The sequence below is a fragment of the Anguilla rostrata genome, chromosome 2 (assembly GCF_018555375.3).
Source record: "Anguilla rostrata isolate EN2019 chromosome 2, ASM1855537v3, whole genome shotgun sequence".
NCBI lineage: Eukaryota > Metazoa > Chordata > Actinopteri > Anguilliformes > Anguillidae > Anguilla > Anguilla rostrata.
Genome location: NC_057934.1, coordinates 8,707,644 through 8,733,489, shown reverse-complemented (window position 1 = coordinate 8,733,489; position 25,846 = coordinate 8,707,644). Strand labels below are relative to the sequence as shown.

General features: G+C 43.1%; 1 protein-coding gene across 2 annotated transcripts; it reads right to left on the bottom strand.

Annotated features, from left to right (window-relative positions):
* Positions 1-8,709: 8,709 nt before the first annotated feature.
* tmem178a (transmembrane protein 178a) lies at positions 8,710-18,657 on the bottom strand. 2 transcript variants are annotated; one of them, XM_064317910.1, is made up of 5 exons: positions 18,439-18,657; positions 17,778-18,359; positions 15,227-15,340; positions 10,805-10,942; positions 8,710-10,193 (listed from the first exon to the last, which is right to left on the bottom strand). In XM_064317910.1, exons 2-5 carry the CDS (start codon positions 18,187-18,189, stop codon positions 9,952-9,954), a joined length of 906 nt encoding a protein of 301 aa, XP_064173980.1. In that variant the 5' UTR covers positions 18,190-18,359; positions 18,439-18,657; the 3' UTR covers positions 8,710-9,951. The 2 variants fall into 2 exon arrangements, with proteins under 2 accessions (XP_064173980.1, XP_064173971.1); XM_064317901.1 differs by having other exon boundaries at positions 17,778-18,657.
* Between the last annotated feature and the right edge of the window lie 7,189 nt (positions 18,658-25,846).

The following is a 25,846-nucleotide window of genomic DNA, read 5'->3' as shown; positions in this document are numbered from 1 at the left end:
CAGGTATGTCAGCAAACTGTTTCTGCCAGGTTCACGCAGCCAGAACCTAATGGGAACGATGCTAATTTCCCGTTCTTACGCTTTAAGAATCTTCCTGCGCTTGGAAGTGGAAATAAATAAGTGCCAGTCCACAAGTGTTGTAGCGATCAGCTTTGGCTAAAAGCAACGGTTCCTTTGACAACTGGACAACATTAGCTGCCAAAGCATTTCAGAAATAGGGCCAGTTCAGTGAGTGAGAGGCTTTTTATTTGTCATTTTGTTGTGTAATTCCTTTGAAATTATTGTTTTTTTTTGTTTCCGTATTTTGTTCTGTGAGGATGGGTTTATTTGTCAGCCTCGTAACTTTACAGTACTATGAGCCTGACCAGGCTGCTTATAACCTTACGGCACTATGAGCCTGACCAGGCTGCTCACAACCTTATGGCACTATGAGCCTGACCAGGCTGCTCATAACCTTACACCACTATGAGCCTGTCCAAGTTGATGGTTTGATGTGAGATAAGAATATCAGGACCAGTTTTGTAAACTTTGCATAATGGTTACAAGCTCATCATTACCATCAGCCTGTTTTCACCTTAAATTCACATTAGCTCATGTGTGTCAGCCTTCTAACATGTTTTAAACTACCCACAGCACTTGACTCAGGCCTGCTCCTGGGTTTCTCTCTCTCTACCCAAAATTAGGGTAACCCTATGACCCCGAGGCCTGGAAGATAGGCTTTGTCCTTCTGCCAGGGTACATGGGCTCCATCTGGCTAATCTACAGTCTCTTCCAGGCTTGTTTTCCTCCTAAGTGAGGGAAGCGAAGGCCTTTCGGCATGCCTGCCTGCCAAATCATAAACCCGTGAGAAACAAGCGCTCTGCAGCCCCCATCCGAGCCTTCTGGGTTATGCAGTTTGTTCAGAGCAAAGGATTTGCAATGGGGGAGCCGTGCGAAGGATTCCTGATAATGCTGCAGATGTACAGAGAAAGGAGATTTGCTGTACCAGTGAGGGTGGACTTCCTAAGGCCTAATTATTGGAAGGCAGATCGCGCAGCTGCTGGCGATTATGGTTCGAAGGATAGATATTGACCAGACTAGAGTTTGAGAATTTATTCATTTGAGAACCAGGCAGCGCTCTGAAACACTACCGGCTCTGTCAAGTCATTTGCAGTCTAGCAGTCATGATATCTCCTTTAAGGGCTATTGTACCTGTATTGGAAGCATCTGCGTCAGGATGGGCAGGTGTCATTTCCTGCTTTTGGAATGAGGATCTGTCACTGTTCTGTTACACTGCCGGGTGACCACTTACCGCAGGGGTCTGCTGTTCTGGTCCTGGAGGGCTTTAGGGTTTATTTTCATCTTAAAATCAGCAGCAAATTCAGACCCAAGGAACCAGTTCAGTCGAGTGAACTGCGTAAAAATCAGTTGCTTCAATTTGCTAATTAACCACAGCATCCTGCACATGCTGCTAGTCTTTTGGACCGCTGTTGCAGACCCCTGACTTATAAATCCGTCTTTCCATGTTAGACTTTGTGCCTTCGCGTAGCGGTTAGAAGGTCGTCATTACTGCTCGCACTTTTTCACCCTCGAATTCTCATTAAATTATATGTGCCAGCCATCTAACACGTATTAATCTGTGTCAAAGTACCATTTAATTTCATGCTAATAGCAGCTAAATTACCCAGGCAATACCACATGGTAAGGGGCTAATTGTTACATAAGCCAAATACCACAGTACAGAGGATATTAACCTAATTTCGCTGGCTTGCTTTTGTCTTGGATTTGGGAAGAAGCGTCTCCTTTGGCCCAGGGTCCATCAGGAGCTGAGGCCAGGAGGATCATGGGAAAACAATGCATCATGGCACCTTTCCAACTGTTCTCATTAAAAGCCTGTTGAGGTCATTTTCTGGGGCCTTTGGTATTAGGTCCTAATTTATTTCAAATCAGTATGTTGGCTATCCCCGTGTTTTCAAATTATTATGCATATCGGCCAGGTTCACTTATTTTAATAATAAGATAAATATTATAGCTCATGATTAAATACTTCAATATGCATCTCGGTGTTTTCATGCATGCAATTCATGTTAGAGTGTGCCATTTAAAGCAAGCATGTTTTCATTGAAAAAATACAGAATGTAACAGTGAGTGCAGGGCGATTCATGGAGGCCAGTCCTAAACCAAGAGAGAAAAGCACCTCTGTCTTTTAAAGGAAGCGCTGTCCATTGACATGTAAAGGGTAAAAGGTCAAGAACAACATGTCCAAATAAGTGCCATCAAAACTAAGGGGAATGAACACAAACAAGATGTGTTTTGTTTTTTTTTTTTTTTCCTATTTCCTAGTCTGGACCGCAGGTGCTCCATTTCTTGTCTCACATCAGAGTGTCGACCTGCGGAGGCTCATATACCCCTTGGGCAGGAGTCTAATAAGCCCCTCGGCCCCTCTCCTGGCTGAACGCTGTCACAGTGTATTGTGGGTAACTGTAGACAGCCCTCTTATTGTGTCATTTTTGTATTTTTTTCTTTTCATAGACTGTATTTGTTTAAAAGGCTGCATTGAACTGACCCCTTAGATATGATGTCTGGGCAAATCTACGACTATTTTTATGATGCCTATGTTTCTGTTTCTCTTCTTGGGGCTTGTTGTTTAGTATTGTCTGTATGTAATCAGAATTAGTGCTTTGGTTCTTGGTGTGCACAGTTAAAGGTGTAGTATGTAGGTTTGTTTTTGCTCTCCTAGCTCTCTCCTGCTCGTTTCTCCAAACATAGGCGACATGCTGCGCATTAACTTGCGGTAATGCTTTAGTGATGTTACATATTAATTCGCTGGCCTGGCTTTTGCACGTATTAATCAGGTGAATGTTTCATCTGTATTATAAGTAGTTCTGTATAAGAGCGCGTGCTGAATTAATGTAATGTCATGTAAAGTCAAAACCGTGTTGCGCGTGTACAGCAGGGGACTCCAGCGCATCACTGCCTACCGTGCGGCTGACACTGACGTCATGGAACGGCTGTCGCGATTAATCTGCCGCTTTCCCTCCATCCAAACCGCACGTGACGGTTTAAAAAATCAGGTGCTGATTGAAAAAAAGTCTCATCCGTCTTAACGCTGGAGATTAACATTTCACTGCAGAAATTCTGCGGATTGCATTGTTTCACATTCCCGGTGATACTTGTTAGGTTTTGGCTGCCACATTTAATGCTGATGTCCCAACTTTTAGGAATACAAACGTCGAAACCTTTCTTTTCTTAATCTGAACGACACAATTCAAGCAAGAGCGTGCAACTTTTCAGTGACAAGCGGAGTTCAGTGGCGTCTTAGTCCGCAGCTGAGCAAATATTGCCTTTAAAACTGCAACTGTGACAGCCATAAATACGCGGTGAAGGATAATACGGGCTTGGAATTAGTATTTGTAAAGCTATAGGGTCCAGGGCACAATCGCTGTCCGAAGAGCAAGAGTTTCTCGGGTCCTTGGATTAGTTATTGACCTACAGTCTGTCCCCCGAGCCCCTGTGCGCTTCTAAATGCAATTGTGTGAGCATGTGCGGATGCGGGGGCGGACACACGTGCATGCGCTTGTTAAAATATTCATAACAACGTATATCTTGTTAACAGAGGAGACTGGTGCAATGTTAATATTAAGTAATGATCATACTGCCTGGCCGTTCAGTCTTTTCTGACTGAACCTTCCCATGTCTTCGTCTTAAACATGTTCCAGGTGTTGCTGAATTTACTGGTCACTGTTGCCTTTGAAGATTTTCACCTAAAAATCACTCGGTTGCAAGATGGTTACACTTTGTTGACAAACGTGACCACAGAAATAAAATATCAAATCAAACCTGCAACCCTGCAATAGGCTTGCTGTTCTATATACCCTATTTATTATTCGCTCTATTTTGCCCTAGCTTGGATAAATTTAGCCCACCAGTAAAAATCGTTTTTTTAGATTTACTTAGTTGCTTTCATAAGAAGAGTCGGCTGCATGGCGATTTCCATTTAGTTTAGTTGTATCGTATCTTCAATCTCGTGCTTTACATTGCAAACTGTAATGTTGTACATGTTTGTACGTACAAGCCGATGGCAATAAAAATGATCACATTTTGCAAATGTCAACATGAATGCCATGCATGTTTCATCCAGAAAGTAGTCGTCATGAGCTGAGCATTCATTGTGTGGCAGTTTTGGATAGCATTGGGGGCAGCTGAATTCTGAAAGCAAATCTCTAATTAGTTTTTGACAGTGCTCATGAATCAGGGTGGTTGTGTCATTAGCGGCGGGGAGCGAGCCGAAGTCTGTTTGTCAAGATGTAGCCTCGGCTAGTGTAAATCCAGAAATCCAACAGTAGCCTACATTCGTGGCGATCGTGCGGCAAACTGACATCCCATAAGGCAGTGTGGCCCACCACGGGGAGGAACGCGGCGCATGACAGGTTCCAGAAGATTCGCGCTTATTTATTTTTTGAGAGCGTGGCCTCGTTACTGTGAGCGCTCCTCTGTTTCTGTAGGCTTTCCTGGAGCTTACATCGCCTGTCGCCTTTTCGGTGGGAAGGGGGGCGTGAATGTTATAGCGTTACACCATCTCCCTCTAGTGGAATTCTTGCTATTTGAACGCGGGATCATGTCTGTCAATGCAGGCCGATATACATCTTTCAAGAAGTCATTTATGAAGACAGTGGGGATAAAAAACCTAATCCTAATTCTGAGATGTCTTTTGTGAATGTCACATGTTTTTGAAAGTGTAGCTTATCCTGGGCATGCATTGGGCGAGAGGCAGGACAGGTCGCTAGTCCATCGAGGGCACACACTCCTTTCACTCACATACTCATACCGACAGACAATTTAGACTCTCCAGTTAAACTAACCTGGATGTCTTTGGACTGAAACTGGAGTACCCGGTGGAAATCCACACAGACACATGAATGGCCTTCTCACTGTGAGACTACAGTAGGCTGCTACCCACTGTACCATTGTGCCACCCTTGCAAAATCATACAGTACACATATACTATTATTCAAATCATAAATAATCTCTAATATATATTCCATAGTCTTTATGATGCTGGTAGCATGCAGAATCCTTGTCTGTCCCTTTTGGGGGGCATTTGGCTATTTCTACTCATGTTTGAAGTTCTCATCTGACTCTATGCAAGGTAAATGCTTCAGAACACAATGACGAAACCAACATGCTGGAACAGAAGCAGCTTTTTGCTCTTCCTCAGTATTTCAACTTATAGGTGCACGGCTTTTGTGCAACACTGATTTACCTAATTGTGTTAAAAGTGTTAGAAGATAACATTAAAGCATGATACTTTGCAGCTGCCATGGCCATGTGTATGAACATTATGGTTTGTAAGGTTTCAGTGGACACAGTTAGGAGTTTCCATGTTTCCATTAGTCAGATAGTGATCCAAGTCAAGTCAGAGAATGATTGGTATATCACTGGAAATGATATATCACAAAACACATTTTTTATTCTTTCCGTTTTGTTTTTATGTTAGACACTTACATCCATTTCTTTCAATTTCTGAATCATTGCCTTTCCAGTGAAGGTTAATAATTTTAGTATGTGGATAATTCTAGCAAATTACCTAATATGTTGCTGCATCTGCAAACGCATTTTCACACATCATATCTCAAAGTTATGCATCACAGAAATGTCTTCCTCCACGATTCTATCTTCAAAGGAGCTCAGTTAAGTAGAAAACTGATTATCAAAGCAATCTTTAAAAAAAAAAAAAAATCTGTCCTTGAAATGCAGTTACTTTTAAATTTGAATTTACAAAACAATTTTGAAAATGATTTTTTCCGCTTATTTTTTTCTCAAATCTGGTATGCCTAATGATACAATTAGGAGTTTCCATGGTTCCTAAAAATAATTGAAAACATCATCACCCAGGAAAGTCTTGCTTCTGTTGTGTTCAGTATTTTATTTTATTTATTTTGTTTATTTTTTCCCGTGTTCTTGGTGGAGCAACTTATAAATGGGTTATTTCTCGCTAACTCATTCTCTTTGGCTCCCTGAAGGTCTGTGTCCATGGCTCCTACACTGGTGAATTTCATCTAACTTTGTGTGCTTTTTCAAAAATATAGTCGTTATTTCAGAAAACAGGGTTCAATTGGTTTACTGGCATCATGAACACGAAGCCTTGCTGAGCCGAGGGCTTCGTTTGCTCGCGGCCCGGCGAAGAAGCGATGTTCATTACAGGACTCTGTGGGCGGCTGACGTGCCCTGTTTTTTGTACTTCTATTTTTGAGTTGCTTCTTAAGGCTGTGTGGCAGCCGTGTCTTACGTAAACCGGCTCTCTCCGCATGCTACCGCACTGTGTTCTTCCGCTCCACGCTTCGACTCCAGCCGCTAAACAACTTTATTAAAAAAACTGAAATTGCCCTTAAAAGTAATTTCCTACTGCGCGGCGTCAGCTGCCTTGCATCATACCCGAGTATTATGCGATCCGTTTCAGTCCTGGGGGAAGGTGAGAGACGCTACCTTTTTAGTCGTAGTATCCCTGGCTATTATAAATGCAGTGCATCCGAATACGTATGAGCATACACAGCAAAATCAGGAGGTAATTCAACTTTAAGAGTGTTTATAGTAGAGTGGGTGTAATATTTTGGGCCTACTCGGTTAGAGTTAAGAGTAGGCTAATCATGGACAGGAGTGTAGCACAATATTCTGGGCCCTATACATAAGTAGTCTTTGTGGGCCCCCTTCCTCTCTTGATCCATGTATCTCACCTGTCATTCCAGGCTTTCTGAGGGCCCTCCCCCCAATTCGGGCCCTGGGTAGTCAGTCCCACTTTTCCCCCCACTACGACGCCTCTGATTATGGATGATTTACAATTACCTGTTTTCTCTTTGCCACTGGTCTGTCATGACCTCATTAGAAATAGTGACTACTGATGAGCCAAAATTCATAATCCACTGCCCATAATACAATTTATTATGGTCACTATGCAAAGATCCTAAGAATTTCAAGTTTCTGTTAAATGTCATTGTATAGGCCTATATGAATTCATTTGCTTATGTTACAAAACTATTCAACAATGTATGCTTTCAATTGAAAATATACATGTAGCAATACATAATGTAGACTATACAGGTCTTATATTTGATATATTAGAATCTTTTTTTTTTCCATTTCCAATAGTTTTTTCCATTTTTTATATACACATACGCCTACATGAATTACCTTTTCAAGAATGATTGACTCCTAAACAGTCATTCACAAGATGGTTACTTAACTCAAATCCGTAGCCACTGTTTTCTTAAATACAATTTTGGTTTTAAATAGAGCAAAAATTGCATCATGGCTGTTTCTTTGCTTTGAAAATATAAGTGTCGTCCGTGTTTATCTATTTTTTTGTTTACCTACGTGGCAGGAAATGATAATTGTATGTGATGGCGGATGGGGAGTATAATTAGGTGTGTCTTTATTCCCCTTTAGATGCTAACAGACCGGTTAAGGTCAAGATGAAAGAAACCCGGTATCGCTCCGCGAGCGTAGCGCGATCCGCTCGAGCGAACAGGCTTCTGCGCCAATTAAGTACAAAGACCTGTCACGCGCAGAGCCCGGGACTGATGTTTGCTTTACGGCTGTACAAGGTAAAAGAAGGCCCACGCAACACTGCCCAGGTGGAATACACATTCAACGCATCATAAACGTCAAAGCATTTCCGCAAACCTTTTAAAATCTATTCTAGCTATAACAAAGAGACTCGCACGATGGTGTGATTGATCCCACAACCTTCCCGTGCCCTTTTGAGACTCACATAGATAGAAATATATAACTTTGGCAGGTAGGCTAAAACGATTTCATATATTTAATAGTATATACATGGCGTTACATCCTTGAATCCAGAATCCTTGCATATATTTCAGCCGATCATGTATCATATATGTCTGCACATAGTTCACCCTTTCATGCGGTCAGAGGGAGTCATATTAAGTAAATATTGAGACGACATGTAACTTGTCAATTTGTATATTTCGGAAAAATAAGTACAGGTTCGTTTACAAAAATTTGTTTGTTCCATTCATCCATTGTCTATCCCACTTCCTGCATGCAGCGATTGAGAGGCAGGAGCACACCCTGGTTGCCAATCCATCACAGAGCCCACGTACCATGCGCTCACAGATACCTACTGGCAATTCAGACTCCTGTCGGCCTGCTGCCATGTCTTTGGATTGTGGGAGGAAACCAGACTAGCCTGCGGAGACCCACATGGACACAGGGAGCACATGCGGTCTCTGTGCAGAAAGGCCCTTTCAGGCCCTCTGTCAGGATTTGAACTCTGTCACTTCTCGCTGTGAGGCGACAGTGCTATTCACTGCACCGCCGTGCATTTTGGATTTTTGACACACTTAGGATACGATTTAAGTAGAGCTTCACAAGTAGGCATGGAAAGTTCTGGATGCACTGGCATACATCATTTTACTCTTCCTCTTAGCTCTAAGATGCCACATTCCGCTGTCATCTACAGATTGACCACTAGATGGCGTAATACTATCTGTTTTTTTTTTTTCATTTTTTTATTGCCACATTATTTTACTGAATTTAGGACTGTTCATAAGGACTGCACCATCACACATCTCCCAGTTGGATCTACATTTTTAAGCCATTTTGGTTTAAGACTGAATGGTGATTGGGGGGGTGGGGATACATGTATAAAAAAACCACATAAATGACCCACTGACCATGATATAATAAAAAAGAAACAGCAGAATCAGGAGCTTTGGTTTGTTCATCATTTATTTTTTTTACACATGTCTTAGGACCAGAACACAGGCGCAGAAAGGCTCTCAGAACTGGCTCAGAGACACGGCTGGAGAGGAACAGCCGCGATCTTCCCGCTCGTCCCCGTGTCCTTGTCACTCGGTCGTCAGGGACGAGGGGGGGGCGCTGGAAAGCACGGTGTTAGCGGTTGCTTAGAGCTCGCGGAAACTGCTGACCCTCGCGCAAACCGCTTCCAGGAAAGAATCTGTTGGTTCTCGAGCCCGTAACCCCCGTTAAAATGACATCAAGTGTAACTTGTTAAAGCGAAGACATTGATAACGTCCGTTTTATTTTTCCAGAATCCGTACCCTCAAGCGGTCTTCTGCGTACTACCGCTGTAAAAACCGTTAAATCGTCCCACGGGTCGCACGCGTCGCGTCAGTTTGGCTTTTGTTCGCGAGTACAACTGGCCGCTTCCAGCAACGCGAACGCGTGGCTGTGATTTCCCGTTTCTGTTTCTCGGTGTCGAAAGCTGACCTCGTGTCACCGATCTCACCTCATCTCTTGCTCTCGCTCTTCCTCATCCGCGTCAAACAGACGTGATTGACGGGAGCAATTGTGCATCTCGGAGCAGAAAACAGCACTTCGTTCCACACCATTGTTTAGACATATTTTTAAACAAAGGATTATTCTTTCACATGACAGCTATGGTTCCACCAGGGGAGTGTGCTTTTCATGCTAGACTTAGCACGTGTAAAAGGAGAAAGGAAGAAATGTAAAAGTTGTTTTTTTTTTTCAGCAAGTCTCTGTTCTGAAGAGTATTATCACTGATTTTGCCCAGTGAATCCGTACAGGCTCGGAAAGAACAGCTAACAGCCACAGGTATTCACATACTTCTTTTTTTTGTTGTAATTTTTATGTTTTCGTATAAGAAGGGACGTATGTGCGCAGATACTACATGTGTGCTTATATACATGTACATCTATGTATATCCGTTTAATAATAGATGCGTAAAGATAATGACCTGTACATGAACTACACCGGCACGTTGCCATGACGGCGCAACATGGAGAGGAGGCTGCGGGACCAAAAAAAAAAAAAGTCTGGAGACCGACCAATCACAGCGCAGCTTCCTTGACCTGTCAGCAAAATTCGAGTGGAGGGGATGAACTAAACACTATGGATGACGAGATGCCGCTGGTGTGTGCGTGAGGTGCGCGTGCGCGCGAGAGGCGGGCGTTTGGGCGCGCGTTGGGCTCCTCACACGGAGGAGTCGGGCGCCGTTTTCGACTGGAGGGCCTTGGAGCGGCTGAGGAACGGGTACGTGGTGCACAGGCACCCGGACGCCACCGTCAGGCCCAGGCTGACCCAGGCGCAGAAGATGGACCAGCTGTAGCCGTGGTCCACGTCGCCCGGCAGCCCGTAGATGAAGGGCGGGTTGCGCGACAGGTCGTAGGAAACGCTGGCGGCGTACGTGCAGAGAGAGATGGTGCAGAATATTCCTGCAAAGAGAGGGAGGGAGAGAGGGAGAGGGGGTGGGAGGCAGAGAGAGAGGCAGAGAGGCAGAGGGAGAGAGAGGTAGAGGGGGTGGGAGACAGAGAGAGAGTGGTAGAGGGGGGAGAGCGAGAGAGAGAGGTAGAGGGGGTGGGTGACATAAAGAGAGAGTTCGATAGAGGGAGTGGGAGAGAGAAACAGATGGATAGGGAGAGAGGGAAAAACAGGCCTGGGTCAAATGCATATTTTAAATACCTAAAATCTTCATAATTGCAATAAAATTGAAAAACATCAACAAACCAAAAATAATATTGATGCTTGTCTAATTGTCAGTAACTTGCAGGATTTTCTTTTTATCTGTGTCTAAAGACATACGTCTTGAAAAAGAGATACCAATCACAATGAGGCTGTCCTTCAGCATGGGATAAATAAAACAAAATCCGGAGAGAGATAGGGGGAAGAACAGGGAAAGAAAGCAAGAGGGGAAGAGGAGAGAAAAAGGAGGAGTGAGTTGGATAGAGAGAGAACGGTAGGTAGAGTGAACAGAGGGAGTGGGGGAGGTGAAGAGAAAGAGGAAAAGACAGAGAGAGAGAGAGGATGTGGTTGCGGTTGCAGGTACCTGCCATGAGGAAGAGCAGGCCGGAGACATGCTGGGTCAGGTTCTCCTCCCAGAAGAAGCTGACCGTGGCCACGATGGAGCCGCACAGCAACACGGCCGCGGCCATGCCCAGGAATCCCGCCGTGATCCGCCGCAGGTCTGAAAACAACATTACATTACGATACATTATGTTACAGTACATTACGTTACATTATGTTACATTACAGTACATTACATTACATTACATTGTGTTACATTACAGTACTTTATGTTACGTTACGCTACGTTACAGGCATTAGCAGATGCTCTTACCCAATATAGCTCAGGTTTTACCCAGACATAGCCAGACTACATCCTAGTTGGCTAAAAAACTTTCGTTTTTTCAAGAAAATGTAGCCGGGCTTTCACCTGAAATGCCTTGACAGCGTTTCACCCGCTTTTTACCACCGAAATGAACTGTAGCATTTTTACTGTTTATTTTGTGGCCAAATGAGCACTGGAGAGGATGATTTCCTGTCCAAATCAATCATCTGACAATCAAAAAAATGCGAGGCAAAAATTCTTAAACGAGGAAGAGCAATGAGTAGCGGACTCTGCAGAAGGAACACAGGGAATGCCAAATATGTGCAAGTCTCCCGGGCCAAATAAACATTTAGAATTCCAAGAAAGAACTGTCTGTCGCTTCCAGCTTCCTGTTTGGATAGCTCACAATGTAATATTAGGCTCAGATGAGCTGTTGTCCCGGTAACCCCAGCAGTATTTATATTCCGATTTGTACACTGTATTATTTCTGAAGGGCAAAGCTGCGGTGATTATTCACTCTCTGAGAAGCCACGGGGTCTTTGCCGTGTTTCTACTGGCTAATCCTCGTTTCCTGCCCTCGGGCGTTCTCCAGAGATGTCTGCGTTCAGCCACAACACAACTGGCTCCGTATTAATGGGCCCGTAGTGCATTTAACCAATAACAACCCTGACCTTTTCAGCGATGTAAATAATAAGTCGCTCTGGCGGAGAATTACACGAAGAACGGTATTTGGCTCTCTCAGAAAAAAAAACCCCTGTTATTTTGACAGGAACACGGACAGGGAGAAGGGTGTGAAATTAATGCTCGTGCTGTACCTTGGAGTCTGGAGTGAGACATTTATTTATGTGCTAGAACATTGAGATTCCCCTCTCGACATAAAATAATGAAATGTGGTGTCCTCCGATTCATGACTGTAAGCCACTCAGCGCCCTGCAAGTGAGCTAGCACTTACATTCTTAGGGAAAAGGAAAAGGGTTTCTTGGCTTGTCTTTGTAGGGGAACCCTTTCTAGTTCTTTATGGAACCCTCTATGGTAGGTGTGGAAAAGCGTGAAAGCTCCCGGATACAACCATGTTACCTGGCTAAGAACCCTTCAATTAGACAGAGTTCCTCAATGGGTACTCAGAGGAGCCTTTTGGAACCCTTTCCTCTGAGAGTGTAGTAGCGAAGAAGCACATCTCACATTGACAACAGCTGGTAACCAGTAGGTGACTACAGAGTGTCAGAGATCAATAGGAGAAGAGGAACATCCCTCAGCAAAGACAACTTCTAACCTGTGGTCCCCAGCAGGCCCCGAGTACGCCACAAGAGGGCGCTAATGCAACAGTAACTCGAAGAACTCCAGGCGTCTTAAGCCCACACTACCCCACAAATTCAGTCCAGGGGGACCGCTACACTATTTCCTAAAGCTGCAAACTCCTGGAAATGGTTGACTAACAACACACCCCCAGTGTAGACTGTGCTCACGGTGACCACCTTTACTGCCTGTGCAGCCCTGCATATCGTCTTCCTTTGACTGGTCCTACTGGGGGGGGGTAATCGCAGCAAGCATGGCTTGCTTGCAATGATAGTGTTTCCCTCTAATATTCTCAGTGTCTCAGATGTGTCCATTTCTCTAAAATCTGGTGGGAAAAAAAGTTTTCAGTAACCCATGACCAGTGTGTTTCATGAAGGACAGCCCAGCTGGCGAAGAGTATGTGGGATGAAGGACGAGCCCCTGCAGAGATCCCTGGCTGAGATAGACCCATGCCCCCCCCCCACTCCGCCCACCTGCCCTCCCCTCATCAATGTTGGATGCTCTCAGATCATTAGTCTGATCTGCTCTCCCAAGCAGGGTCATTTTCAAAGTCTCATGTTCAAGGCCTTATTCTGCGTAATAGACCATTAGGAAAGAGAAATCCCTCTGCAGTATATATATACAGTCATGTAAACAGCCACACACACACACACACACACAAACAGCCACAAACACACACACACACACAAACAGCCACACACACAAACACACACACAAAAACGCGCACATCAGTACACGCAAATATACACAGATATAATCACATACCCACCAGCACATACTGTGCACACATACTATGTATACATACACACACACACACACACACACACCAACGCGCGCATAAGTGGACGCAAATATACACAGATACGATCACATACCCACCCGCACATACTGTGCACACATACTATGTATACATACACATGCACACGCACGCACACACACACACACACTTACCAACATACATAAACACACGCAAATACACACACAAACACAAACACTGTGCACAAATAAGCACACGCAAATGCACGCGGATACAAACACACACCCACCAACATACACTGCGCACACACAAGCACACGCAAATACACACACACTGTGCATACGCACACAAACATACTCTGCACACACAGATTTACTGCAGCCATCGATCCGGCTCTAACAGCCTGTCACTCACACGTAGACGGGCGGCGCCCCTCATTCTCGCAAGGCCAGACACAGATAAACATGGACACGCCCCTATAGGTGCACACCTACTTATGAGCAAATGTGTTATTTGTTTAGTCAGAAATATTTTGTGTACGTTCGCTTTCAAACCTGCCCCGTACTTAACCTGGCATGTGACAAAAACTAGCACAAGTCCAGTCAGTATATGTATTATGAAAAGGGGGGGGGGGGTGGGTTCTGCTGGGAAAGGGAGAGTGGTGGTGGGGGGGTCGGGGGGGTTCACATGAGCCCTGTGAACTTGACAGAGGGTTGGAAGGTTTAATTATGGGAGCTTTTGCTGTCGAACCGTTGGACGAGGACCTTAACGCAAGCTGAGGCAGTAAGCCAGACTTGGGGTCTATTCTGTTTCGATTTATGAAACAAATTTTAATTAATTTCCTGAATTGACTGAATCCAGTCATATATAAACAGATCCTACAACACGCAAATGCAGAATGCAAGCTGCCTGAGTTTAGGGTGTCTGCTGTAATATCAAAGCACAAATAGAGATATGCATCCAGCCTGTAGTATGTTTATAAACACTTAATATGCTGCAGGCTGAATGGATGCATATCTATCTTCTCCAACGGGAAAGCATGATTCTCTTTAATGGTACTATAAAGCTAAAGCTTAATTTAACCACCAACTATCTGTCCACATGCATATCACTATTGACCCTAGTTGTAGTTATTCACGTTTTGTACCATATTGAGTGAAGACGTTTACCAATTCCAGTGTTTTTTTCAAAGTAGTTGTGAATGTTGGAGGAGAAGTGTGGGGGGAAGAAACAGGACTCTGTGCAAGTGAAATTAATAAAAGATAACCTCTTCACTAAGGCTTTTCTCCTCATAGTAACACTTTATTTTTTTTTCTCCATTTTGTTAGTTGCTCTGGATAATGGCTTCTGCCAAGTGGCAAAAATGCAAAGTGATTTTGGGTAGTTCCCCAGGAGTCACCTCAATTGGACCTCAAATGCACAGCACATTTACCTATGCGGTAAAAAAAAAAAACTTCTGTGTTATTTTAACACGGTTTATGTGAGCCGGCACTGCAAGTAAGGTACTCTACCAGAGATTTTCAACCTTTACTGGTCCATGGACCCTCAGCCAAGCTCAAAGGCATCCAGGGGACCCCCCATCTTAAGTTAAAAACTGGGTTGTATTTTTAAAATAATAAATATGTTTTATATTTTGAACTATTTTCCCAAATCTACATATGGTCATTGTACATGAATTCTGGCCAGGGACCCCCTACAGTACCTTCAAGGACCCCCAGGGCTCCACGGACCCCCTGTTGAAAACCCAGTGTGTAAAGTGTGATCTTTTACAAAGAGGAGGTCACTGCTTCTCATATAAAGGACATTGTAATACTGCAAAATGAAAAAGTCCTTTAATGGTGCAAAGATAAAACGGACGCATTTTGACACTACTGTGTCTTCATCGCAGTCATATTATGGCGTCAAAAGTTTCATTTTGCAGCATTAAAGGGCTCATTTTGCATCCGTGTGCTCCTGACTTTTCCTTTTTGCGCTCTTTTACACTTTGCATTTGTTTTTGTTTTTTAGGTGAGGAACTGGTGAGAAGCACATTGGACAGTGCATTGCTGCAACAGAAACACTTGAGAGACAGGACTGGCTGTACTCACGTAAAAGGTGCCATTCGTCCTGTTGGATTGTCCTGGTCAGGTTGAGGGGGATGTTCCTGAGCCGTATTGGCTGGGAGAAATGGTACTTCACTGTTGTGCACCTCTGTGCAATACCTATGACGACATTATTATTACAGTTACTATAACTATTAAAACTTCAATATTTAAAAAAACAAATACAATACCAAACATATCTTATTAAAAAAGAGAAAATTAAATCACCTACAAAATTCTGGAAATAGCTAAACGAGAGATAAATGCATGAATTAATATTAGTAAATCACTGCAACTAATTAATATATTAATATTAAATTAATAAATTTCTAAATAGTCTCAACATAGGTGACAGCCTTCGCGAAACAGACAAACAATAGATCACTTTTATGTGGGAAAAAGGATATGTTTTTGTTTTGTTTTTTTGTTTGTTTTTTTTTTTGTTTTTTTGTTACCCAGAATTCCAGTCAATGGTAAACAGAGAGCCTTGCCCATACGGTGGGGTGTCTTCCGGAAGACCTTCGCCGCAAGATGGCACTCAGCATGCATCCTCAGAGTTTAGAATCCTGACTATGATATAAAATGTAAAAACAAAGGCAAACAACTCGAGGATATATGCACTGTTTTATTATTTATCCACTGAGTTGTGAAAAATGCGTAAAGTTGTCTTTTACGCGCAGCATATGCTATTTACGAATACCAGGCTACAGCACGAGCTACGGTTATACACTGTGCGGGGGGGGGAGGCTGGGCTATTGCAGCATTCCAAACACTGTGCATAACTCTAAAGGACAGCTTGTCGTCAGGGGAACGTCGAGGCCGCGCGTGGGGAAGACTGCTTTATGGTCCTGTACCGGCGCCCATTGATGTTACTGCCCATTTGGTCTTTGAACAAATACTGCCATCAACATGCACTGTTACAATGTTGAAACCAGACTATGCACTCTATGCAGTCCTTTAGAGCCACAGCAATCTCTGTGCCATACACTTCTTTTTTTTTTCTTTTTCTTTTTTTTTTTTTTTTTACATTTTTGGGGCAACAAAATTATTGTTTACGGTCACCAAAACCAGGAAATTTGTTATACAAACTGTCGCTAATGTAGGCCCAGCCTGTTTGCAGGTTTCATCATCAGAATCATATTTCCATAGTAGCGCATTTACATGTCACAAGCTTTTTTCAGACTTCATTAGTGAAGCCTAATGAAACTTTCAATAATTACAAAGCCACCGGGCCTACATTGTGAAAGGATACTCTCGCGCTGTTGTTTATTTGGTGCATCCTGCGCTGTCAATAGATTTAAAAGGGTGAAATTGTATGCAGCATCTATAGCCTGTGATTTCTCAGTTGCCAGATGTATCATATGATATAAATCAAATGAAAGCGACTTGACAGGATCGAATCACATCTCTTGTTTCATTGATATGCCATGTGTCGGTGCCGAGAAGTGCTGAAGGTCGAGGTGTTGTGTCACGTCACCTGTTTAGTATGGACTTAGGATATTTCCAATATTTAACGCCGACTTCATTAGTTGCATATTTATGATTGACCGGCCACCTAAATGCATTATCTTTTCCCTAGACTAACGCCGGATCGAATTTCTAAATGTAACCTTGAATAGGATACCCACAACAAGAAAAACCCATTTGATTAGTAGCTACATTTGAGGCTGTTATTTATTGCCTCCAGCACGGGCAAATAGACTACAGTAGTATGAGTGCCAGAGAGCATCGTGGAAAAAAAGCCTAAGGCTTGATTTGGATTAAACTTGGTAAATTAATTACCCCGACAACAAGGAAGAAACACGTGAAATTTTACGTTACAGTGGCAAAAGGTGGTAGAGTTGTGTACACTGTGTGCAACTTAAGTTTATATTTTAAAGCAGTAGTTTTGGACATCCATTTGTATATTTCGAAGAATGAAAAATGTAAAGTTTGCAACCTCACGGCAGACTGCTAGCCTTTAAACATGAACAGTCGGATGAAGCATTCCAATCCAAATCTATTTTGAATATGTGTTACAACTTAAATAATAAATATTATTTAAGTTAGGTTATCTTTGGCCTAAATGTTCATTGCCTGGTTTATGGCCATCAATAACCTCCACTAGCATTCCTGTATACGGCTTCCAGTGGAGTTAGTCTGTACTCTGTAAGGTCGTGAAGATTTAAAAATAGACTGACAGATCAATATCGCTTTTCTGGAAATAATAGATAACATAACGTCTTGTATAATGCATTTAAGATAAAAACCGTCGAAGACAGATAAATGAAAAAGCGAACATCGTTAAGACATATTTATTTGCTGCGGTTTGATCATAGTCATAGCTGCACACCGTTAGAATATTCGAGCCAATCGACAAGACTCTGCTCGTCAGTTGCTGCCGTGTATGCAGCCTGCTGTGCTAGGAAAAGGCTACGTAGCGAACACTCAGAAAGCTGCGTTTTCTTTGGACTTTCTACGGTTCTTAAAATGCAAAAATGCGACTGCATCCTTTGAGTGCATTTATATAAGGTACCCAGTGAGACTGTGTCTCTTTTACAGGGTTCGAGCGTCTTACCCTTGTAAATGAGTTTATCAATATCCTCGTCCAAGCCGAGGAAGTAACATTTTCTCCACAGTCCCGAATAGGTTGAAAACAGCGGACGTCCACATTCCGTCTCCAAAATCCCCATCCCCAGTATTGACCTCCAGTTTTCCAGGAGTTCCTCTTCTCGGCTCCCGACGTGTATCGGCTTCATCAGAGCCAGACTCCGTCGAGGATTGTTATTGTCCACGAGCGGCAGGTGGTAGATCGGCATCTCCCTATTTTTCTGACCATTGGAATCCGTCCCGTACAGGTCACAATTCTCCCTGTGTCTCCGGGTGTCCGTCTCGTACCAGTGGTCAGTAAAGATAGCGGTGATGAGCAGCAATAACGACAAAATGCTCATGGACAAGCTGACCGCCGTTACGAGAGCCTGTTTCTCCATATTTCAATCATTAGAGCTGTAATTTGCGCGCAGTCAGTGGTGAGGAACAGTAGAACGCCTTTCAACATCGGTTTCTCCGGCAACTATGCATTCCTTCCCAGTGATCGCGATGCCCCCGGAAAAAAACACTCCAGCGATGCGATTGCCTCTGTCATTTGCCCAAGGCTGACCTGTGTAATGCAGAAAACCTTTAGACAGCGCAGGTGTGTATTTACGGTCAGAATGATGCCTTCTGCGCGAGACTCTGACCTGTTATCGTCGACACGGGTTCCCACCTTTCTCCATCGTCTTGACTCCGGGGGAAAATTTGTTTTCACTTTCCCTGTTAAAAAACTGTATCCGCTGTGGCTGTCCTGCCCGCCCGTGTGCTTCTCCGGTCACTCCGCGATAAATATTGTAGGCTGCCGCGCGAGCGGCTCTCAGCGCGTGCGAGGGAATGTTCGGGCTGCCAGGTTCTTTAAGCTTCTACACTGGCGATGGGTGTGTCGTCGACATGCAGTAGGCGCGACAATTCGCTTTTTCTTGCATGCATGGGCAAACTGAACGAATTATAGCTTCAAAGAAAGTATTTAAGGTCAGTGGTACACTATAAATAAAAATAAACCCTCCTCTATGTATTTCACTTATTATTATTATTATTATTATTATTACTACTACTACTACTACTACTACTACTATAACTTAATTCACTTAAGCAAAAATGTTTCTTCTCTTCTCTGTTTTTAGCCATCATTTTGGTCTATATTAATTGCAAATTTATTTATTTTTCATATGTGCATAGATGCTGAGAGTGAACCTGAACTTGAACAGATAGGCTTCCACACAATGGCACATTGACAGTATCTTATTGGGTAAAGATAAATGGCTCTTTTTATGGAACATGGGTCTGTTGGTTTTATTAATAAAAAAAAACACTTATAGAACTGATATAAGTGGGATATAATATTACAAGAGATATATGTATGTATATCTATTTGAGTATGTAGGTGGAAAGACAGTATGAGATAGGCTGAACCTGCAATGGAGCTTATTATTTATAGTATAGATATTTGGCAGAAAACAGTCATCTTTCATTTTAGATTTGATGCTCATGGGAATGTTTGTTTTCACAGCTCTGGGTTACGTTAGGACTCATGCCAATCTTTTCGATGAGATATTTTCACATTTGTTATTTGTGTTTCAGACCTTTACCTCCTAACACAGAAACTGATCCTGGCGACAGCCTGTGGTGGTTTTCACTTGAGTTAAGCTGAAGTCATTAGGTTTGGTCGAACTGTTAATTGCAAGTCAATGTGGATTTTCCACCTCATTGTCCTTTGCTTAAGAAGTGTTGTTGGTGTGTAAACGAGACACGGAAATTTGTTTCTTTTTCAATTAACTGGTGGCAAAAAATTATAATTCATTTAGTGAATCCATCCATCGTATGTTATAGAGCATGATATGGTTGATTGAACAACTGAGTAGTTATTTGAAGGATATTCCCGAGGTTGGCATTAGTAAAATAAATTTAAGATCCCCGTTTATTTTTGTTTATTTAATTGTCATAAACACACACCAAACACAATTTTAGTAAATTAATAATATCTTTCATTAAACATACGTTTCAGATTATGGTTCAATTTTCCGCAACTAGCAGCAGTCGCAGTTAGTTAGTTAGTTTAAATTTATTGTCATTCCTTCTCCTAACAGGTTATGCAAAAAGCAGAACAAAATATAATGCCCCCGGGGCCATAGTGCAATACCTAAAAACAGAACAGACTTAAAACTTCACTTAAGATGAAGTGTAAAAACAGCAGAGTGTCTGACTGTTAAAGTGCCAAAGTGCTTATGTAATGATGTCTCAGTTTTGATGACTAGCAGAATATGGCTGACCAGGTGACAGTACATTGATCAGGGGTGGAACATTCCATTCCTGAAGGCCTGATGTCCATGCCGGCCGGTTTTTGTTGTGACCAATTACACGGACTCACTCAGCTAATTAGCTGTGTATAGATAATGCTGGCTCCCACAAAGATGAGACCACGGTGAAACATTTCATATAGGAGCACGAGAATAGTCTTCAGCTGACATTCGTGGACTCCTCAAGAACATTTTTTCCTGCTAATTATACAATTTGAAGCCAGAAGCTAGCGTGAAATTCAGAAATGTGTACAGGCCGTAGGGTACAGTCCATAGGTACCCACACCCCTGGAATCCGGCTTCCACGGAACAAGCGAGCAAACATATATAAATAATAGATGATAATGATTAATGTGTACAGCCCGTGTGCAGTAGTCTCAGGTCTGCAGTGATCAATCTGCAGTGAATAGGGCTCTCCCTGCAGCTGCAGTGCTTTCCTTGAGAAGACTGATTCTCAGTCCAGCCCAGAGTCTCCCCTCTGTGTGTGTGTGTGTGTGTGTGTATGTCTCTCTCTCTCTCTCTCTCTCTCTCGCACCTGTGATGGCATTTAATGCTTTCTTGTAGGTTAGCACAACACAAAGGTGGGCAGTTCTGTTCCTGGAGGATTGCTGTGTATACGCTCTCAGAAGTAAAGCTGCAGTGGAAGTTAATTTTTCTTCCAAATGTTTAAAAATGTACAGTGATGCTCTGCTCTGTTTTGAGTACTAATAAGTACATTTTACAAGCAAAAAAGGTAAAAAAATGAATTAAGTACTGCTTGCTAGGGATACAATTTTATGTACCTATAGGGTACCACACTGGTGACCTAAGCATTTGTACACTTACAGGCACTTTTTCGTACCTTTTTTTCTGAGCGTGTACAGGTTTTGTTTACACCAGTTGTCCTGACTCAGCTCTTAGCTGCATATACACATCATGGTTTACACGTAGATTAGACCACAGTAAACATTTCCCTTTTGGACATAAGGAGGGCCCTGTCATAGCCTTGTCATGTATCAATGCATGTGTAGCAGGGCCTGGTCTTGGAGTGAAAATCTGGGACTACGCCTACTGATTAAGTAGGCTCATGTGCCAGGCCTGTGTTAGTGCACCAGACCAAGCCCAGCGCGTGTGCACACTTAACCAGCAGGCTTGGTCCCGGGTTGCCCCGATTTTCTGCAGCCAGACCGAGCCCTGCCACCGCATGGAGCATATAAATCTCAGATCAGGTCAGCGCTTGGGCTGCTTAGAGAATTAAGAGCTGAAGTTGGCGTGAAATTGGGAAACAGATGCAGACCCCCCTCGCGCAATGGCCGCCACTGTTCGTTACGCGGGTAATCTGGCACGTGCTCCGTGAGGCCAAAAACAAAGGGAGAGGCAGCCCTTTCACTCTAGGCCCCAGATTTATATTTAGAAAGGCATGAATAATCGGAATTGCGAAGAGCACACTTGAAGCCCACCTTCTTTAGGTGGCTCTGAATATCGCCATGTTATTATTTCCTGTTTTTAAACTGAATGTTGTTTTTCTCAGTTTTGTTCACGCATCATTTTTTGGTTTTACGGTTCCTTGGTCTTATGTATTGTCACTTATTATTTTTAAACATTATTTTATTATATTATTTTTATCTTTACATCTTGTTGGCATTTATGTGTTGTTTTCATTATAATTTTCTATTGTATATTTTTGTAAATAATAATAATAATAACAATAATAGTTATTATTATTATTATTATTATTATTATTATGGTTTTGGATGCACTTTCCTAAGTAAGGAGAGAAAACATGCAGAGGTGAAAGTGTCAGCACTAAGCCCTGCTCTCAGTCCAAACTCAGGCAGTCATGCAGAATCCCGCCAGGACAAATTTCTCAGGAGACAATTTGATCTGCGTCAGCCAGCATTCGCTGGTCTGGTGCCCTTCTTCATTTATTTAGGGTCACGGCTGCCTTTCCCCCAAAAGCGCAAAATTCACTTGAGATAAATAGCAAGACCTTTGGATGAGGGCCTCATGACACTGCCACTGTTTCCCATACCAAGCAGGCTTAGATTAAAATATTATCTATAATATATAGTTCATTTTGACAGATGTCATTGAGTTGTTATTAGATGCCTATACAGGCGAAGTGACAGCTAATTTTTTTTGCCCAGTCACTGCCCCCTTCCTTTCCCAAAATGCACTGGGGGGGGGCGCTTTCTAATTGGGAAACCCTTTGACAGCATAGCGCTGATGAATGACCGCTTCCTGTGTATGTGGCAGCCATTGTTGTGTTGATGAATGCGGGGCCCTGGGGATTCTGCCTCACAGTTCGTGTGACCGGGGCGCCATCGGCAGGGACACGGGGGACGGCTCGCGGGTAGCGAGAGATAATCCCGGGAGCTTTCTGCAGGCTTTAACTGCTCAACGGCTCACTGTTCCTCCCATAAACACACGGGGAAACACCTGGGTTCTGCCCGGACCTGATCTATTTGAAACACTTTAAACCCTCTTTAGACACCTGTGAAATACCTGCACACTGCTGAGCGCGTTGAAGGAAACATCTATATTCTGAAAATAGTCTGGATGACATTCTCTCATACAGCTGTCAGATTTTTTTTTTGATTTTGTAGGGTGCTTGGTTGAAAGTTCTCACGAAAACCAGCTGGAGTGTTTTCAAATTGTGTGTTCGACCGGGGTATACAGTATGATCACTGGCAAATCACACAGTCACTACCAAAGTATCCTTGAACAAAGTGCTAAACCTAAATAACTTCAGTAAACTTCCAGGTGTATACATTCACTGTATGTAACTCAATGTAAACTGTGTAAGTCACTCTGGATAAGTGCACACACTACATTTAAATATGGATGCTACAGCACCGTCACAAGGTTCACAAATACATATTTTTTTTCTCACATAAATGTGAAGGTGTGTGTGAGACTTTAAAAATTCCTATTCAACATGACTCACGTAAAATGGTGCCTAATAACCTCATGGTTCATCTGAATTTCTTTAGATGAGTCAGTAGCCAGCTAGCTCCACGCCCTTGAACCCGGACCAGAGGATTATTGACTGCTGCACTCCCGAGACGCGAGCGCGTTTCTCTTCAATTTCCCAACATCGAGTACGAGCCGTGCGTTCCGGGTGCTCTGCGGAACACCTGTGATGGATGCGCATCAGCATAAAGTCACCCCGGAAAAACGAGACGCAGCTAAACGGATAAATAATGTAAGGCGATGCGAGCCGCTGCAGTCGGGCGCTGCCCGATTATGACTCCTGGCTCTCAGCCGCCCCGGAATCTCCTCTTTGGGGGACCTTAACTCCCCCCATCTTCGGAAATCTGCATCCGTGCCGGGGTCTAATAATCACCCATTAGGCTAGAGCCTGGATGCGCGCCCAGAATATATAAAAATGTAGGAATAAAGTAGGTGGACGGGACGATGGCAATAATTACATAAACGGCTTTTCCTCTTTTCAAGCTGCGAGGCGGCTGTTAAGTATAATGGCTCTTCCACTTATTTGTGAACTTGACTTCATGCATAAAAATGTATGATAATTTAGAAACCCCGGACTCATTATGGGATGCCTCTTGACAGTGTAACTCTGGTGACAGGCCCCGCCCTGGCCTACTGTGGGGCTCCTTCCAAATATTTCAAGTGGAACAAAACGATTCGGCTCAATGATGACTCAGTTCCTATTGTGAAATGCAGTGATTGCATTTTGCATTTTTCAGTTAGGTCATATTTCATATTTTGCGTTTTCACATTGTCTCTCCCACAATTTGATCATAAATCCTGCCACCCCTGTGCTCATGTTACAGCTGAAAACACTGTCTTTTGATCCTCGTCATACACGGTGGCCATTGTTTGCATGTTTATGTATGTATTTATTTCCTTAATTTAGTCAAGTATGTCAACTGAGAACTGTTTTCTCTGTTGCAGTTTTAACTTGGAAAATCAAGGTGGGCCCAGGAATGCTGGGGACTCTGCAGCCAATCAAAATTAAGGTACACAATGAGGTGCCAAGATTTTGGAATTTAACAAGAACACTAGGAGGAACAGTCCTACTTGTTTTAAGAGTGCCCTGGGATCTTTAATAACCACTGTGAGTCAGGACCTCTGTTTAGTATCTCATTTGAATGGTGGCACCTCCTGCGGTTCAGTCTCCCCATCTCTGCCCTGGGGCTTTGGGAAGATTGGCTCACCAAGACCTCTTCCAGCAGCAACTTATTTTTCCCAGGAGGCCTCCCAAATGGGAGTGCAGTGCATTGTAGCGGCCCAAGACGGTCAAGACATGAACCTTTACCACATTACATAACCCCAGGGCACGCTACACCAAGAACTGGCATTGTCTTACCAGTCAGCTAAAAAAAAAACCCAGACCCATGAACAAAGCAGCAGCCTGCTATTGCAAAGCCAGGGATATAACCCTTATGATACATCCCTTAGTCATATGCGTGACCTTTACAATATGCCATTTTATTCCTTTGGCTGGTAAGTGGAGAAAGAAGTGCTAACTACAAACCCAATGCCAGGATAACGGAGGAGGTGTTTTAAGGTCAAGAGAGGTGTTCTGTGTATGCCTGGATCCCACAACTGTGGCAGATAGAAATTTAGAGGGTAGCTCCACTCCTGTATCTGTATCCTGGGTTTTCTATGACAGAGCATGCTAGATTAGAATAGAACATGGTGGTGTTATACACCACTCTGAAGCAGAGATATGACTTTGGCTTCAACTCCTGTCTTACAGTGAATTAAATTAAAACTGTCCATACATATGTACACACTTGCAGAGCTGCAGTCGTGGCCACATTGCACCTTCATGTGCACATTTGCAGGTCTGATCAATAGAAAGCTTAATTTGTGAATCAGAATACAGCCACAGCAACTCAGGAAAAGGATTTGGTTGGCCATCAAGCAAAGACACACGAGCCAAGTAAAGACTCTAATATGGTACGTAATTATTGCATGGAAGAAGTTCCCCGTGGGAGCTTTCGATCATAAATGTTACTTAGTCATCAAGAGATAAAGGATTTCTGGGAACAACGCATGGTACAATTTCACATGACATAAAATTCAGATTACGTTTACCAGAACAGGATTTAATTTATGTGAAATTAAAACGGAGAAAATACTCATTGATCAGCGTTAGATTAAAATGTTATGCTCCTTTCAGTGACCGAAGGCAAATTATTTATTAACCTGAATCTGGCACGAACCGTACACAGACGCTTTGTTTTGAGTCATCTACATGGTGTGTCCGAACCGATTTCACATCTGTGCTATTCCAGATTTATTAGTGAACTGACTCCATAGACTCAACTCCTAAATTTAAAAGTCACAAGGCAAAGTTCATCAGGGATGGACAGGAGAAACTGAACAGAGATGAGCAAACCGCAGAAAAAGAAGGGCCGTGCTCAACCCACTTGCTTTTATTGCCGATTTAAAAGAAGTCTGGCGCTGCTGTTGTTTAGGTTAGTAACGATTTAAATAAGTAATCTGGTCCACCAAACTACATTTCAGACAGAAACAGCTCGCAAACACCAGAAGCTACGGTAAGAGCCTGGTATCTGTATCACGGACGAATGAAAGGGCAGCAGCCTTGTGAATCATCTTTTCAATTCTGCATCACGTGAATCGCAACAACATGATCTCAATAAATTACATCACACTATTCAATTGAGTGGCGTGAAAAAAAAAAAACAACACGGAGCCACCGTGTGGCATTCTGCCACTCTGGAAATACAGGCTTGAGATGTGTGAGGTAATCCTCACGAGGTGCTTGGTGAATACTGCCCATCGC

Excerpts from the sequence above, each read along its gene's own strand:
- tmem178a (XM_064317901.1), bottom strand. The coding sequence starts at position 18,189 with ATGGAGAAACAGGCTCTCGTAACGGCGGTCAGCTTGTCCATGAGCATT. Across the intron at positions 15,341-17,777 it reads TGATAAACTCATTTACAAGG|GTATTGCACAGAGGTGCACA; the intron begins GTAAGACGCTCG and ends ATGTCGTCATAG. Across the intron at positions 10,194-10,804 it reads CCTGCTCTTCCTCATGGCAG|GAATATTCTGCACCATCTCT; the intron begins GTACCTGCAACC and ends CTCTCTTTGCAG.